Genomic DNA, 15,815 nt, shown 5'->3' with positions numbered 1-15,815 from the left:
TCAGGACACCCCAATCCCTGCATCCTCACTCTCCCTAAAATCCTCACTGCTCCTGACCTTGGGCTGATACAGTTACACACACTCACACCCACACTCACACATACTAACACGCTCAAATATACACACAATAACATCCAACCATCCGACCGAGACAGACACTCACACTCATCTATACCTCAGACATATACAGTCATACTACACAAACATATAAATACATACTACCTACGCATACCACTCATTCATACTCATACATTCTGTCACACACATTCATACAAACTCCCACATATATGTATGTGACACACTTTTATACACATTCACACACATTAACACACAGACATACTCAGATGCATACATGTTCACATATACTCATACAGACTCACACATACAGGCTCACACACTCACACAAACAGGTCTGCCTCAGGGCTCCACATCTCGCCCACCCGGGGTTCCACCCTGGGGACAGGACTCGCTGTGTGGCTGGGCCGTGGTTCCACACAGACTTGTCCTAGGCTGAGTGGCCAGAGCTCGGTGCCCACCGGGGAAGCTGCTGCCTTATTTTTAGTTGCCAGCAGGTCCGGGTTGTGCGTGTCAGCCGCCTGGCCCAGCTCATGTGCTTATATAAATATCAAGGCCTGGCGGGGCCACACAGCCTGGCCTACTGTTCCCCTCCCAAATGCCAGCTCCCTGCCACAAGGAGGGGCACGAGCCTGCAGAAGCTGTTCCAAGCCAGAGACAAGACCCTTCTCGGGGACCCCATCTTGTCCCCGGCCCCTCCCACTCTCAAACCCACTGCTCTACCCAGGGACTCAGCTTTGGGACTCCCTCCCCCCCCCCCAGACAGATGTGTAAGTGGACAGGGACAGGCCCCAGGCAAATGTTCCCAATGTGTCCCCTAACAGGGGAGAAGATACCCACAAACATAGGAAACAAAGAGAGCCGGACAGAAGGGACTGTCACCGACACTCCTCTGACGACACCGTGTCAGCGGTCAGCAGCAAACCAACGTACTTACACCACTCAAGGCTTAGCGTCCAGCTGGTCCTCAATGCCCAGTCTTCTGTTGCTGATGCCCACCTTCCCACCACAGAACTGAATGAAGGTCAGATCATTTCTATAACACATCCATTGTACAACTTCCAGAACCCAGTGAGACACCAACAATATCCTTCTATGGTCACCACTATTCCGCAGGCCCAGAGCAGAACAGCACAGCAGCACCTTGGAGGCTGTGAAGTACTTTCTGCCTGGCCTGGGATGCTGCTGGTGGTGGGAGAGGGACCTCACGACCCTTAGGGGAGTGGGTGTTCTCTTGTGCTCTCTCCCACTCTCCCCCCAATTCTGAATCTCCCCAGCCCCTGTGTTGGCCAGGGGAAACTGGGCACTGATTCCACACCCAGCAATTAACCCAAAACAAAGGCTTTTCCCTACCTTCCTCTTCCCCTTCACCTCTCTAAAAGCCCACCTGCATCACTCTGCCCTGCCGCGTCCTGGTGGATTTTATTCTGGGATAATAAAGAAAAGTGAGTTTTGGCTTGGTGCTCTGGAAAGATACCACGAGAAGCCACTGGTCCATGTTTCTTTCCTGACTGGCTTGGTTTATTATTTCTTGGCCGCTACCCTGCTTCTTCAGACCCATCTGTGTGGGGTTAGAGACATGGTTCCTGGGATGATCTACAACTAGTGAGTTTTAATTTACACCCAAATGCTCCCCAAAGCAGTACAGCGAGTTGAGCTATGGGTTAACTCCTGCCCAGAGAGCGGGGACCCCTGAAGCCTTTACCCACCCTGCAGTGAGCATCCCCCACGCACCAGGTGAGCAGCCCCTGCTGTCTCCTAGATGGCACAGCTAGCACTGGACACAGCTTCCACCCAAGGGGTGGACTCTATCTCGCTCACCTTGGAGGACCCCAAAGAGAAGCCTATTCCATTTCCAGATCAATTGGACTGTGCAGACTGTGACTCCCTGCTCAGATTGAGTCAAACTAATACCCCCATGCTGCACGTTGCTACTGCTCACTGCTACTCTTCAAATTCTGAAGACACAGAGAAGCTTGCACGTGTGTGATTGTGTGATGCAACATGTGTATGTGTGTACGCATCCATAAAGGAACATACCTACATGTCATTATGTGCCTTGTGTTCATGTTTGTGGTTGTGAAGCTATGCGTGTGTGTCTGTGCTCATAAGTGTGCAGGTGTGTCTGCCTCCATTGCCAACATGTTTACATGTGATGTGTGTGCCTTATTTTCACATAGATGTGTGAGTCTGTAGTCTGCACATTATAGGCACCCATGTATCAATATGCCTACATGTGATTTTCTTTTCACGTGTGTGATTCTGGGGGAGTCTGTGGTCTATGCATTGTGTTCTATGCAGGTAAATGTGCATGTTAGCATGGGTGCACATGTGATCACATTCACATATTTGATGTGTCCCTGTGTGGCCATGTGTTCACGTGTGTGTGCATATGCTTGTGTATAAAGCAGAAGTTTTACGGTGTTAGAATCCAAGATTTACAATTAACTGTAACTTAAATGTTGAGGTTAGAATATGATGTGCCTTTGCTAAGAGATAACATTGCTTGGGCTTCTGTACTCTGGTTGCTTAAGGAAGTTAACTGCTGTAAACCTGGCTTTGCCGTGATTAACAGGCTGCAGATTTAAGGTAGAAAGACTAAGCCCAGAGAACAGCCAGTTTCTGGAACCAGACCGTAGGAGTAAATGCCAGGAATTACATCCATATAAGGCTAAACAGCAGCTGACAGAAGGCCAGATGACAACAGCATCCTGGGTTTGCAGCAACAGACAGATAGATGACACTACACTCTGGGTCTGGGGGCTGCAGCTCACCCAGCTGTCTGTCTGATGCTACATTTGAAGTAAAACCAATTCTAGCCCAACCTTGTGCTAAGGACCAATAATAACCAGTGGCAGGGATCCCCTAGACTGGGCCCTTAGGTACCCTTTAAAGTTGCCGTTTCCTAATTTCCTAATTTTTAGGAAGATGTTGGACCCCAGCATGCTGGAATAAACTCCCTTGCATCTACATTACTGCCTGTCTCCCTGGTGGTCTTTTGGGTGGCAGATCCTGAATTCCAGACTTAGCAATGGGTTGTGCCCGTGTGTTGTGCGGCTGTCTCCTATGCTATGTGAGTATGGACATCAGCATATGCATTGCCTGGTGTCCTTGGTGCTGGCCCAGCCTCCTCCACCTGCAGCCTCCAAGATGTCCTAAGCCAGGGCTGCACCCTAGGGAGAAAAGCACAGATCCCGATCCTAGAGGAGCAGAAAAGTCTGGTGCTGTCAGCTGACCCTGGAAGAGCCTTGGGGCTGCTGTGAGGCATCGAACCTTGGGACGGGAGCCCTCCTGGAGGGGGTAATTCCAAGTTGCGCTGGGCCCAGGTCCTGCAGATATTTCTGGGACGCTGGGGTGTGGCTTGTAAACTGGGGGAACAAGGGGGGCTGCAGGGGCTGGATTTCCCTAGCCCAGATGGATGGATGGATGGATGAATGGGTGGATGGATGGATGGATGGATGGATGGATGGATGGATGGATGGATGGATGGATGGATGGGTGGATGGGTGGATGGATGGGTGGATGGGTGGATGGATGGATGGATGGATGGATGGATGGATGGATGGATGGATGGATGGATGGATGGATGGATGGATGGGTGGGTGGGTGGGTGGGTGGATGGATGGACAAGTGGATGGATGGATGGATGGATGGTTGGGTGTGTGGGTGGGTGGATGGGTGGGTGGATGGATGGACAAGTGGGTGGATGGGTGGGTGGGTGGATGGATGGACAAGTGGATGGATGGATAGGTGGGTGGGTGGATGGATGGATGGATGGATGGATGGATGGATGGATGGATGGATGGATGGATGGATGGATGGACAAGTGGGTGGATGGATGGGTGGGTGGATGGATAGATGGGTGGGTGGGTGGATGGATAGATGGGTGGGTGGGTGGATGGATGAATGGACGGACAAGTGGACGGCGGACAGAGCCCCCTCTGTGCGCGCGGCGCGGGAGGGAGGCGGGTGGTGAGGCCCGGGACAGCGCTTAGGGAGGGCCCATCGCGGCTCCGCCCCGTTCCGCGGACGGCGGTGGGCGCAGCGCCCTTCCCAGCCCGGAGCCGGCCGCGCGTTCCGAGCCGAAAGCTCCGGGCGCGGAGTCTCCGGAGCCCCGCGCGCTCCGAGAGGAGCCGAACGCAGCCTCCGCGTGCGCGCTGCCGAGGCGCGGGCCCCAGCAGGGCTCCGGCGGGGCGGGCCAGGGACGAGGACTCGGGGAGCCGCCGGGCGCGCTCAGACCTCAGCGCCGCAGACGGGCCGGGCGGAGCTCCGACGCCGGAACGCGGGACGTGGGACGTAGGCGCGGCCGATCGGCGAGGAGGCGGGTCGCGGGCTGAGCGTGGCCCAGCGGGGCGGAGCCTGGGCGGCGTCCGGCGAGGTCATGGGCGGGACCCGGGCGGCTCCAGGGCCTGGGATTGGCCGCGGGAAGCCTGAGCAGGCCCTGGGCGTGGCCGCGCGGTCCCGGGAGATGAGCGCCGGAGCGGATTCGTCCCCTCCGTTCCTAGCTGGTCTCCATGGAAACGGTCCCAGGGCCCGCCGGGAGCGCCGGGGCCGCGGAGGAGTCCGAGGAGCCCCACCCGCGGGCCTGCAGCTCTGCAGCAGAGCAGAGGGCGAAGCGAAGGGCAGGGCAGGGCAGGGCAGGGCGGCGGGCCTGCGCCCCTGCTGTATCCCCAGGCCCCAGCAACCGCTTCCAGACGCTCCGGGGCGCCGCAGCCTGCACCCTGCCTCCCTCCCATCTCGGCCTGGCTCCTGGTGGGGCCCGAGCTATGCGGATGCGGACCCTTGGCGCCTGTCTCTGAGGGCCAGAGGGCCAGGGCCCCTGTTCTACGTGTCTGAAGTCCGGGCTGTTGTGGCTAGTGGCCAGAGGCTCTGCTAGTAGAGGTGGAGGGCCCAGCGTGCTTTCTGGAGGAGCAGAGTCCGCAAGAGGTTGTCCCAGAAAAGCCTTGTCTGCAGGTTCCCCACACTCAGGTCTGAGCACAGAACTCTGCAGGGGCACAGGCTCAGGTCAGGCCAGCCAGGGCAGCAGGGCGTCTCCCTCCACCCTCCCTGGCTGGTGGGAAGGGCATTCACTGTAGCGGTTCACTGGAGGTCAGAAGGAACTGACCAGGCATGCCCAAGGCCACCTGGCTCCGCACTACCCAGGTAGGAGGAGGCGGTCTTGCAGGGATGAGGCCTAGACCAGCAGGCTCTTCACCCCCAATCTGGTTCTTGCCCCTTCCTGCAAGACACACACACCAGCAGGCTCCCTCGACTCTGAGCCTCTCCCCCCACCCGTCTGGTTCTTGCCCCTTCCTGCAAGAGGGCAGCTGGGCAGGCCTGGAAGGCCCTATACACACCTACACACACACACACACACACACACACACACACACACACACACACGGTGTATCCTTTTCAGGTGATCCTGAAAGGCACACACACATACCATTTCCTGCAAGCAGGCTTCGATTCCAGACACAGACACACACACACAGACACACAGACACACACACACACATCCTGCAGGCTTCGCTTCCAGACACAGACACGAACACATACATACTTCCTGCAAGCAGGCTTCTTCCAGACTTCAAAACACCTAAGCCACACCCGAGCTCTGTGCCCTCCCCCACCACCACCACCAACCCATGTCCCTTCCTTCCCCCTTCCCACAGCACAATTCCACTTTGGAAACTCAGAGCCAACATTTTGTTTTCCACAGTGAACATTGCAGGGAGGGGCGGGTGATTTTCCAAGGGACGTCACAGTGATGCTCATCTCTGAGCTTGAGTGGTTCGGAATGAAAATATTAGTCATAGAAAAGTGTTAGCATAAATAATAGGACTCTAGAGAGAAAATAAAACATGGCTATAGGAGACACATTTCTTGCATGGAGAGTTTCCTGTGCTGTTTTCTCTGCCGCTTCTGGAGTTCATGTCTGTAAGGGAAAACCAGGCAGGTGAAGTCTGTTTCTTGCTTTGCTGATGCCTAAGGTGGAATGTAGGTGCGTACACGAAACCTAGATGAAACCCCACGTTTCATTCCACTGGCACATGCAACGTTCAGGCAAGTGGCTTCTAACCCCACAGCCGGCTCCGTTTCACAAGTACAGGCTCTGAAGAAGATGACATACTGCCACACATCCACCAACGGGCCAGCAGCCTGGAACATCCTACCACGTCCTACTGCCTGCCACAGTGGCTACACAGAGACTTCAGGCAGACCCCGGGCTTCTGACAAGGCACAGTGGGTTCACTGATCGCTGTACAGTCTGGCCATGTGCTTGTTCTCCACAGGACCTGCACACACGTGTTCATCCTGGGCTGGCACACATCTGCAGCAACAGTCCACCTTGCGGCCCTCAGAGGTGTTTAATGCTGGAGCAGGCAAGCGGTGGGCAGGGACTGAGCACTGTCTTCAGAGCACTCCAGAATGCTTCTTGGGCCCTTTCCAGCCTACCCTAAGCAGGAGCACGAGGGAGCAGCCGTGAGCACAGGGGTGTCCTGCAGCCAGACAAGGACCCCTGAGGAAGCATCTGGTCGCTGGACCTGCAGCCTGATGACAAATCGGGATAAAGGCATAGGACATAAGCACTGGCTCCGTGTCACCGAGAATAGAGCCTCCCGTCGCAGGGCAGAGCCCTAAGTGTGTGCATGTGCATCTGTGTGAGCATGTATGTGGTACACAAGAGTTCCCGTGGGTTCAAACAATGTGCCCAAACAATGTCACCATATACATGTGTTCTTGTGTGTCTGTATGCTTGTGGATGTCCTGAGCATGTGCGCCCACCTATAAGTTCATATGTTTCTAGACCACACGTGCATGGCCATACATGTGAGCCTGTTGAGCGCATGTCCCGGTGTTTCAGGTGTGCATTCACCTGCATTTATATCCATGTGCATGTATATACATGTCTCACACATATGTACACACCCATGGGCACTTGTACACACATGTCCTATCCTGCTCCTCCCCTGTTGGTGGCAGAGGAAAATAGAACTCTCCGGACCAGAGGTCTGGCCTACAGCGAAGCTGTCGCCGTGAGTGTTTGGAGCTCACAAATCCTGACTCCTAAGCAGGGCTGGAGGGGGCCTAGCGGTGGCGCAAGCAGTAGAGCGTTTGCCTTGCGCGTGCTCATCTAGAACGGACCTCGGAGACCCATATGGTCCCCCGAGCCAGGAGTAGCCCCTGACCATCGCCTGGTGTGGCCCCAAAACTAAGCAGGGCTGGAAACTGGTCGCCAAGCTTTCCTTGCCAGTGGCCACTTAAAACCTGACCAATCAACACCAGCCCCCTTCGGCCAGTTCTCCCCGTGGTCACAGCTCAGCTTCGAGGTCAAACGCCCATTTCTCGGAGCACCCCACAGCGGCGACCGCCTACTCTCCTCCGCTGTTCCATTCAAGCTGACCCCAAGGATACAAAGTTCGCCCCGACTATGAGGCGCACCCCACGACCACCCACCCAAGCCCGCACTTCAGCTCTGGGCCCCACACCCTTCCCGGGGCCGAGTGGGCTCTGAGCCCCCCCGGGCCTGCCGCAGTCACCCCAAACCTCCCACCCCCGGCGCACGGTGAAGCAAAGCGAAGCAGGGAGACGCGCGGTGAGGGGACAGAGGCCCTGGCCCTCTTCAGGCCCGGGCCTGGACCCACGGGCCGCCCCGCGCTACATGCCGCCACTCTCGGCCGCCTCTTCATCCCCGCCCTCGGCCTGCTCCGGCTTCTCCTCCGGCAGGTTGAGCACGAAGGGGACCAGGACGCCGCGGACGTCCGGCGGCGCTCCCAGCGGCTCGGCCTGGAAGCTGCCGCCCGCGTCGTCGCCGTCGGGCGCGGGCACGAAGCGCCAGGTGCCCGCGCGGCTCACGCAGAAGATGCTGCCGTCCAGCGCGGCGCAGCGGAAGGGCTGCGTGGCGGCGGCGGCGGCGGGGCCGGGCGGGCGCAGGGCGGCCGCGCTCGCGCTCCAGCGCTTGGCCAGGCAGTGGTAGCGCAGCACGCGCACGCCGCCCGCACCCGCCCCGTCGCCGCGGGCCCCGCACAGGTCGAAGCGGTACAGGGCGCCGTCCAGGGCCACCATGTCGGCCGAGCGCTCGCGGCTGCCGCTGCCCGGGCACTCCTGCCACTCGTCGCGCCGCGGGTCGTAGCGCAGCAGGCGGCAGAAGAGCGAGCCGCCGGACACGTAGATGGCGCCGCGGCAGGCGGCCGCCTCGTGCGCCACGGCGAAGGCGCCGCGCGGCAGCGGGGCCACGGCGCTCCAGCGGTCGGCGCGCGGGTCGTAGCGCTCCACGCTCAGCAGGCACTCGCCGCCCACGGCGTACAGGTGGCCGTCCAGCGCCAGCAGCTGCAGCTGCGAGCGCGCCTGGCGCAGCGGCCGCAGCGCGCTCCAGCGGCCCGTGGCCGGGTTGTAGCAGAAGACGCGGTCGGAGGCGCGCGCAAGGCCGTCGGGGCCCGCGGGGCGCAGGCCGCCCGCCACGAACAGGTAGTTCCAGAGCACGCACAGCCCGCAGCCGCGGGTCGGCGCGTCCTCGGGCAGCCGCGTCAGCTCGCGCCACCCGCCGGCCGCGGGCTCGTAGCAGTAGACGGCGGCGGCGGCGGCGGCCTCGCCCTCGCCCTCGCCCTCGCCCTCGGCCCCGGCGCCCGGGCTCTGCGGCCGGCTGCCCGCGCGCTCCCCGCCCGGGCCCGGGCCCAGCGCGGCGGCCAGCAGGCGGGCGCGGCCGGCGCGCAGGCGGCGGCGCAGCAGCTGGTCGCGCTCGGGGCCCGACAGCCGCCCGAACACGGCCGGCTCGCGCAGCACCTCCAGGTAGTGGTCGCTCATGAAGCGCAGCGCCGCGTCGCGCAGCTCGCCCAGCCGCTGGCGCTTGGCGGCGCCCAGCACGTCCAGGCAGGTGGCCAGGCTCAGCTGCGGCGCCACGGCGTCGGCGGCGCACTGCGCGGCGCGGGGCAGCTGCAGGCGGCGCGCGCCCGCCGCCAGCTCGGCCACGTTGTCGGGCCGCACGCCCTCCATGCGCCCGCTGTAGGCGAAGGCCAGCAGCAGCCGCAGCGCCGCGAGGCCCACGCCCGGCACCCGCAGCACGTCCCGCGACGCGCGCGCGCGGAAGAAGTCGGAGCGCGCGGCCAGCACCGCCTTGTGCGCGCGCAGCTGGCCGCCCGGCACCTCGAGGACCAGGTCGGGCTCGCCGAGCGCCGCGCCCGCCCCGGGCGGCCAGGGCAAGGGCAAGGGCGCGCGCCCCGCCGCCGTCGCCTCGCCGCCGCCGCCGCCCTCCTCCGGGCTCTCCGGGGCGGCCTCCTCCGGGCTCCCGGCGGCGGCCCGCTGCGTCCGCGCCGCGCGCGGGGAAGGCGCCGCGTCCGCAGCCGCGCACGCACCGGACTGCGGCGGGGAGCCGTGGCCGGCGCGGAAGCCCAGGGACGCGCGCGGGCCGCAGGGGGCGAGCGCCGGCGACGACGCGCGCTCCCCGGACGCCGCATCCGCAGGCTGCGGGCTCGTCTCTCCGGGGCTGTCCGCCGCGCCGCCCGCGCACCCCGCCTGGCCGGGCTCTCCGGAGGGGAAGGCGGCCCCCAGCTCAAGGCCCAGGTCGTCCCCGGGGTACAGGACGCAGGCGGCTACCGGGGTCTCCATGGCAGCTCGACTGACTGGGCGCGCCTGGCTGCTGCAGTGGGCTGCGGGGCAGCGGGGCCCTGTCCGCACAGGGGCGTGGTCCACTGCGGGGATTGAGGGTCGCACAAAGGGCGCGCGCGCGCGCGGCGGGACAGGGCTTGTGCCAAGGGGGCTGGAGGGCGGTGGAGAGCCAAGCTCGGCCCCTCAGACCCTCTTCCAGCTTCTTCTGACTCGCAGAGCTGGGGGGGGGGGCACCCTGTTTAGGCCTGTTTGGGCAGGGGCCGCCCTGGAAAGTTTTGTGCCTCCTGTTTGCTAGGACGAAGGGTCAGCTGGAGGATGTCTGTCCCGTGTCCTGGCATCCGGCCTGGCTGCTGCAGGAGGGGCCTTTCCGCTGGGGTTCCCACCGTCCAGAGTCGGTCTTCACCAGCCCCTCAGGCCTCCCCAGAAACTTCACCATCGTCTGGTGGTGCCTGCCGGGAAGACAGAGACAGACCTTGGGGTATGTGCTTTCCATCCAGATTGTGGCGCTTGGCGGGGGTGGGGGTGGGTGGAGGGGAAGTACAGCGCCTGCTGTTCTGGCTTTACTGAACTGTGGAACTGCCGATCAGTCCTGCCTGGGACCAGTACACTGCAGCACTCCTAACAGGATGGACTCACGAGGCCTGGGGCCTCCTCTGCATGGCCCACTGGGTCATGTGCCTGGGCTCTAACACGACAGCCATGGGGTCAGCAGCATGCCTCCAGGGGGTGGAGACGGATCCGACTCCTGGCATCTGGATCTGAGGGTCACTGGCCCCCATGGGCCATCCTCAGACTGACCCTGACAGCAGCTCTTGGGTTATACCCGGATCTCCCCTGGTCTATACATTGTGTGGAAACAACTGTGATGAGGCCCAGAGCTAAGGTCAGCTGCTCCAGCCAGCAGTTCTGGGGACCCAACTCAGCCTGTGCATTTCTCGGCATGACAGCATGTCAGGAAGAACCAGCATTTCAACATCATTGAATTGGCGTCCTCTCCTCTTGCTGTCTTGAACAGCCTTGAAGTCACAGCCTGTGAACACTTGGGGTCCTGGTGCATTCACCGTGGCTGTTCCCCACAGCATGGTGCCTCCTACAAACAGACTGTGCAGGATATAAAAAGAACCTCCCTCCCTCCTGCCGTGCAGAAGCCGCACACATCTACTCTGCTGTGTGCCAGAGCCTGAGTACCTACCCCTGGGAACAATCCTTCTGGGGCTCACCAACCTCATCCCTGCCCCTGGACTCCTAGGCACAGAGTCCCAGGGAAAAGAGTGGCAACCCTTGGGGTAACTCAGGAAGTTAAACTTGGGAACGAGCTGTGTCTGTCAGGGGCACTGTTTAAGGCAACACAAGGTGCCCTCAATTCTACTCCCTGGTGCTCGAGGTACAAGCATGGGCTGACCTCCCATAGCATCCTCATGCTGGAGGGACTGGCTGATTTCCCAGAGCACCCTCTGCTGGAGGAATTGTGGACATGGCCTGCTGGTGGGACCTGGACCATCCCCTGCTGGAGGGGCTTAAGAGGGCTCTTAGAGGCCCAGTGCCCTGCTCACAGCTGTTCGGGAACCCAGGCTTCTGGCCATGCACGCACAAGCACACACACACCACACACGCACGCACACACACACACACCCACACACACACCCACACACACACCACAGTCCTGGGTGGTTCTGGATCTGAAATGTAGCAGATGGAGGCGGGCGGGCGGGACTCTTGCAGGGGCGGGGAAGCTGGCAGAGTGCCCAGGTGGAGGAAGTGAAGGAGTCAGGAACCTGCCAGGGAATGGCCTTTCTAGCATCTGCTTGTGGGTTCCAGCTCCCAGGGAGCGACAGGCCGAACCATCTGTTCCCTGTTACCCTTCGTTGCCTCTCCATCCTGGAGCCCCCAGCCCTGCCTGCAGGTTAGGAGTGGACATGGGGACCTGTCCATGCCCACGCATAGGCGCCTCCCAACATCTGCCCTAGCCCTTCTGCCAAGGGTTGGTCTGAGCAGCTGGTCCTGTCCCCACCCCTCAGGCAGGGAGTGGCCAACACACAGCAAAGGCTACTTGAACAATAGCCCAGCTGGACCACCTGGTCAGTAGTAGGGGGTCCTCACAGCTCACTGCCTTCAGCCCATATTCATGATGCCGGAATGCTCGACCCCCAGATGGAGGGACCATGACTGTCAGGAGGGGTGCACTGAATACCTTCCTGGCTTCTGGACCCTTTGTAAAAAGCTGGGAGTTATACATTAGTAGGACACACACATTTCTGAGATGGGCTGAGCTGTTATGTCAGCATGTCCCTAGAAGCCTGAATCACAACAACAAACTAAAACTGTATTGAATGCCAGGTGCCTGAAACTCTTATGAACAACTGTGTAAATCACAGAGCCTAAATAACCAAGTCAAACATGTCACTAGCTGTTGTTTTTTTTGGTCAGCAAATCGTTCAGTCTGCTGAGACTAAGGTGACATGTGATCTTGAAGGGACCAAGTGGGTCAGTCACAGAAACTTCATTCTTAGAGCAACTTGCCTAGTGCAAGTCCTGCCAACTGGGTCCAAGGGAAAGGGAAAGTGGTGACACTGACCCTGGGGCAGCTTTCGGATCAGACCTAGTGTGATCTCACAGCGCCTGTCCCACGGGGCAAGGCCCTGGGCAGACAGGTGTGGAGACAGGAAGACAAAGGCAAATCTCCAAGTCTGACGTTTGCAGTCTTAGATTCTCAGCTCCAAGTTTATGCTGGAGATGTGTCCATGTTTACACTGTTGCAGGCAAGCTCAGGGGCCCACATGCCCAGCCCCCCATTGTCTTCATCACCCAGGGGGTGAGTCTGTGGGCATAGAGCAGGCCTCCTCTAGCGTGATTGTGTACTGCTGGGTCCTCTCCACAGGTGTCAGATGGGCAGACCAACCTACCCGACTGCCTCTGGCATCCCTATTATAGCAGAAACCCACAGAGGGCCAAGGAAGCCCCTTGGAGCAAGGCAGCCTTCCTTCCAGGGTGGGACTGAGGCTGCAGACGGGCCCAAGGCTCTTTGGGTTGAGTCTCAGAATGTTGTTTCTGCTGTTTGCCTTTCGCACCTCACTTCGTACACACATGAATGTGGCTGGCAGCCCTCCTCTCTGTGTGCTCTTCCTGGTCTGCGGTGGCTGCAGGAACCCTCATAAGGTGCACGTGGAGGTCTGACAGGCGTGGCCATGAGCCCTCCAGCACCTACAGGACAGCGCTGGATGCCAACCGGGGCCGTGACTGCACTACGTGCTGCGCCTGACGCCTATCTTGCCACCATGGAAAGAGCAGTTCCTGAGGGCACCAAGCAGACAAGCCTAGTTCTGCAGGAGCTGCCCAGAGTGGGCTCCAGCGGGCAGGGACAACCCCACCAAGACCCCCACTATGCACAGGAAGCACGTGTGCCCCTCCTCCCGGGACCTCTGGCTCCATCAATCTCCCTTGGTGCAAAGCCAGGGGCTTCTGGTCAGAAACCCGAGTAGAGATGGACTCCCACAGTGAGCCCTGCTGCTCTCCAGGTTGCTACTCACCCCTGCAATGAATACATACTGCCTTTTCATCCATGCAAAGGATTCTGCCCTCCTCTCACCCTTGTAGTGAATTCTGCTCCTTCAGCTCTGCCATGAGTCCTGCCCTCTCAGCTGGGCTTTGCTGCTCTTCCTGGGGGCAAACTCCCAAAGGGCCCTAAGGTCTCCAGCTGCTCCTCTCTGCCAGGGTCCTGCTGCCCTGGTGCCCGCCTGCAGCAGCCAGGCCGCACTGTGAGGGCAAAGGCAGTTTCTCAACCAGCACCCGAAGCATCTGGCCTTCAGGGAGAGGTGTGGGCCAGGGCCAGCTCAAGCAAGCGAAGTGCCTGTGCACTGAACACCAGCAAGGCACCGTCGGGCTAATCTCTGTTCCCACCCTCTGTGAAACAGAGGCCAGAGCCAGGCTGGAAAGAGCTTCTGGGAGGAGCTGGCCACTCATTGTCCAGGCTGGTCTGGCCAGAAAGAAGAGCAAAACCCTGGGGCTGGGCTGAAGGGTGCTGCTTCAGCAGCCGGGCTGCCGCTCAGCCCCACAGCCTTGTCCACAGACCTGATCCTGCTTTCCTACCGGTCCGGAGAGGCCCTGGCCTTGTGCTCCGTGCTGGGGGAAGACGCGCGCCCGGGCCCCTCGTTTGCAGCTCGCTGGCGCCGAGCTGGCCAGGAAGGCGGCGGCTGCAGGGCGCGGGGTGCATTCTAATGACAGGCTGGGCCTGGGAAGAGAGAGGCTCGCGGTGGGCGCGGAGAGGGGGGCCAGCTGCCCTGGAGGGGGAGGGAGGCGCGGGAGCAGAGGGGCCCGCTGGCTCCTCGGAGCTCGAGGGTGCGCCTGGAATCGATTCCCAGCCCGGTGCCAATAAAGCTCCTTGCATCGATCCGTTCGGGCCCTCTCCGGCGGCATGGCACGGAGCGGGCTGGAAATCCGAAGCCTTCCGTCCCTGTCGCCGCTGTGGGCAGCGGAGGCCAGCGCCGGGGATCCACTTGCGTCTTCTCCAGCGCAGCCCCTCCGCGCGCCCCGAACGCTCGCTCTCGGGGGTCCTCTCCGCCCCAGCGCCGCGAGGAGGGAGAAAGAGCCCGGGGCGGGGGTCTCAGCCCGGACCCCGCGGCAGCAGGAGGCGAGGGGCGAGGATCGGCTCCAGCCCCCAGGCCCCGGCCCCGGCCCAGCCCGGCGGGCTCCGAGCGCGCCGCGAGGGACCCCGCGGGGCGGCCCTGGCCTTCCAGGACGCGCGCACCGGGGGCTCTGTGTGCGGGCGCGGGGCCGGGCCTGGTCCCCGCACGGCACGCGGGCCACCCCATCGGGCGCGGGCCCCGAGAGCCCTCCCGCGCGTCCCGCAGCCCCCTACCTCGCCGATGCGATGCGGTGCGGTGCGGCTCGGCCGGCGGCCCCCGTGGCGTTCCGGGCCGGGGTCTGCGGCGCGCGTGCTCCTGGGCAGCAGCCCCCGCACCGGCCGCCTCCGCGCACCTGTGCGAGTGCGCCGGGCGCGGGGACGGGAACGGGCCGGGCACGCGGCCAGGCGAGGCGCGCGGTCCCGGGGCGACGCGACTCGACCCGGCCGGCAGGAGCGCGCACGGCGATCGGGGCCGCGATCGGGGGGCTCTGCCGGGCCTCTGCCTCGGGAAGCGGAACGTACTGCGCCCCCTCATCCGTGGCGCGCGCGCCCCGAGCCCGCGAAGGCCCGAGACGGGTTCCCTGGCAAGGCCCAGCTCCTCCCTCTCCCCGCGGGCAGGCAGGCAGCTGGGTTGCGCCTCTGCGTGGCCAGACGGAGGAGGACGCGTGGCAAGCCCTGCCAAGGCAGCCCGCGTCGGGCGACACGCGGGATCATCCTGGGATCCTCGGCCGCGTCGAGTCGCGCCCTGCGCTGGCACTGGCAGCCCTTTAGCTCCCAGCTTCCGTCCGCTGAATCCTCTCACACACCTGAGTCCGAGTCGGGATCCCAGGCCTGACGGTCAGAGGGCGCAGGGCACGTACTTTGTTTCAAACACATTTGAAAGTGTGCCACTGTGCACTTTCCAATGAAACACTGAATTTTATCCCAACCCGTGCAAGATACCGTCTACTACCACAGGCAGGGCTCCTGCGCGCAAGGAGCTCTGGTCACCCGAGCCTCCAGCCTCCAGCCTCTCTCTTCTGCTCGCTTTCTGTTCCTGGGCACCGGACCCTGAGTTTACACTCAGCCCCCAACCGACACTTGCAGGCTCTGGAGTTCTAGAATAGTACAGCCAGAAAGGTGCTGGCCTTGCAGGCGACCAAACCGGGTCCCATCCCCTGCACCACACGTGATCCCCAAGCAGCACCGAGATTGATCCCTGAGCACCTCCAGGTGTGGCCTCAGAACAAAACTAAGCAAACATGAAACAACCCAACAGTTGTGAGTGAAACTTAAACAGTGGCTGAAATTACCCGACCTGGGGCCAGACATACACAAGGCCCACCAGGCTCAATTTCTGCTTGATCCAGAAGTGAACGGCCCGACGGGGCTAGTGACCCTTTCACTACAAGATCTCAGACATCTTCGGCCACGTCAACATGGGCACTCAAGGGCCAGCGGGCCAGCAGAGTGGGGCACGTGCCAGAGCTGCGTCCTACCTAATCCAGCTCCTGCCTTTGTGCATGTTTTAGAGAAAAACAGCGACCATAAA

General features: G+C 61.4%; 1 protein-coding gene and 1 long non-coding RNA gene across 3 annotated transcripts; one reads left to right on the top strand and one right to left on the bottom strand.

Annotated features, from left to right (window-relative positions):
• Nucleotides 1-7,716: 7,716 nt before the first annotated feature.
• KBTBD11 (kelch repeat and BTB domain containing 11) lies at nt 7,717-9,456 on the bottom strand (the record flags this gene model as incomplete). Its single annotated transcript, XM_049790474.1, has 1 exon — nt 7,717-9,456. A coding segment is annotated over one exon (1,740 nt), but the record flags the coding sequence as incomplete, so codon positions are not given.
• A 15-nt stretch (nt 9,457-9,471) lies between these two features.
• Nucleotides 9,472-11,075, top strand: LOC126033371 (uncharacterized). 2 transcript variants are annotated; one of them, XR_007504442.1, is made up of 3 exons: nt 9,472-9,618; nt 9,959-10,141; nt 10,679-11,075. It is a non-coding gene; the product is annotated as an uncharacterized LOC126033371 (long non-coding RNA). The 2 variants fall into 2 exon arrangements; XR_007504443.1 differs by having other exon boundaries at nt 9,472-9,630.
• The last annotated feature ends 4,740 nt before the right edge of the window (nt 11,076-15,815 follow it).

This window comes from Suncus etruscus, chromosome 17 (genome assembly GCF_024139225.1).
Source record: "Suncus etruscus isolate mSunEtr1 chromosome 17, mSunEtr1.pri.cur, whole genome shotgun sequence".
In the NCBI taxonomy this organism is placed as follows: domain Eukaryota; kingdom Metazoa; phylum Chordata; class Mammalia; order Eulipotyphla; family Soricidae; genus Suncus; species Suncus etruscus.
Note: the sequence above shows the minus strand (reverse complement) of the source record. Positions and strands in the feature narration are given on the sequence as shown.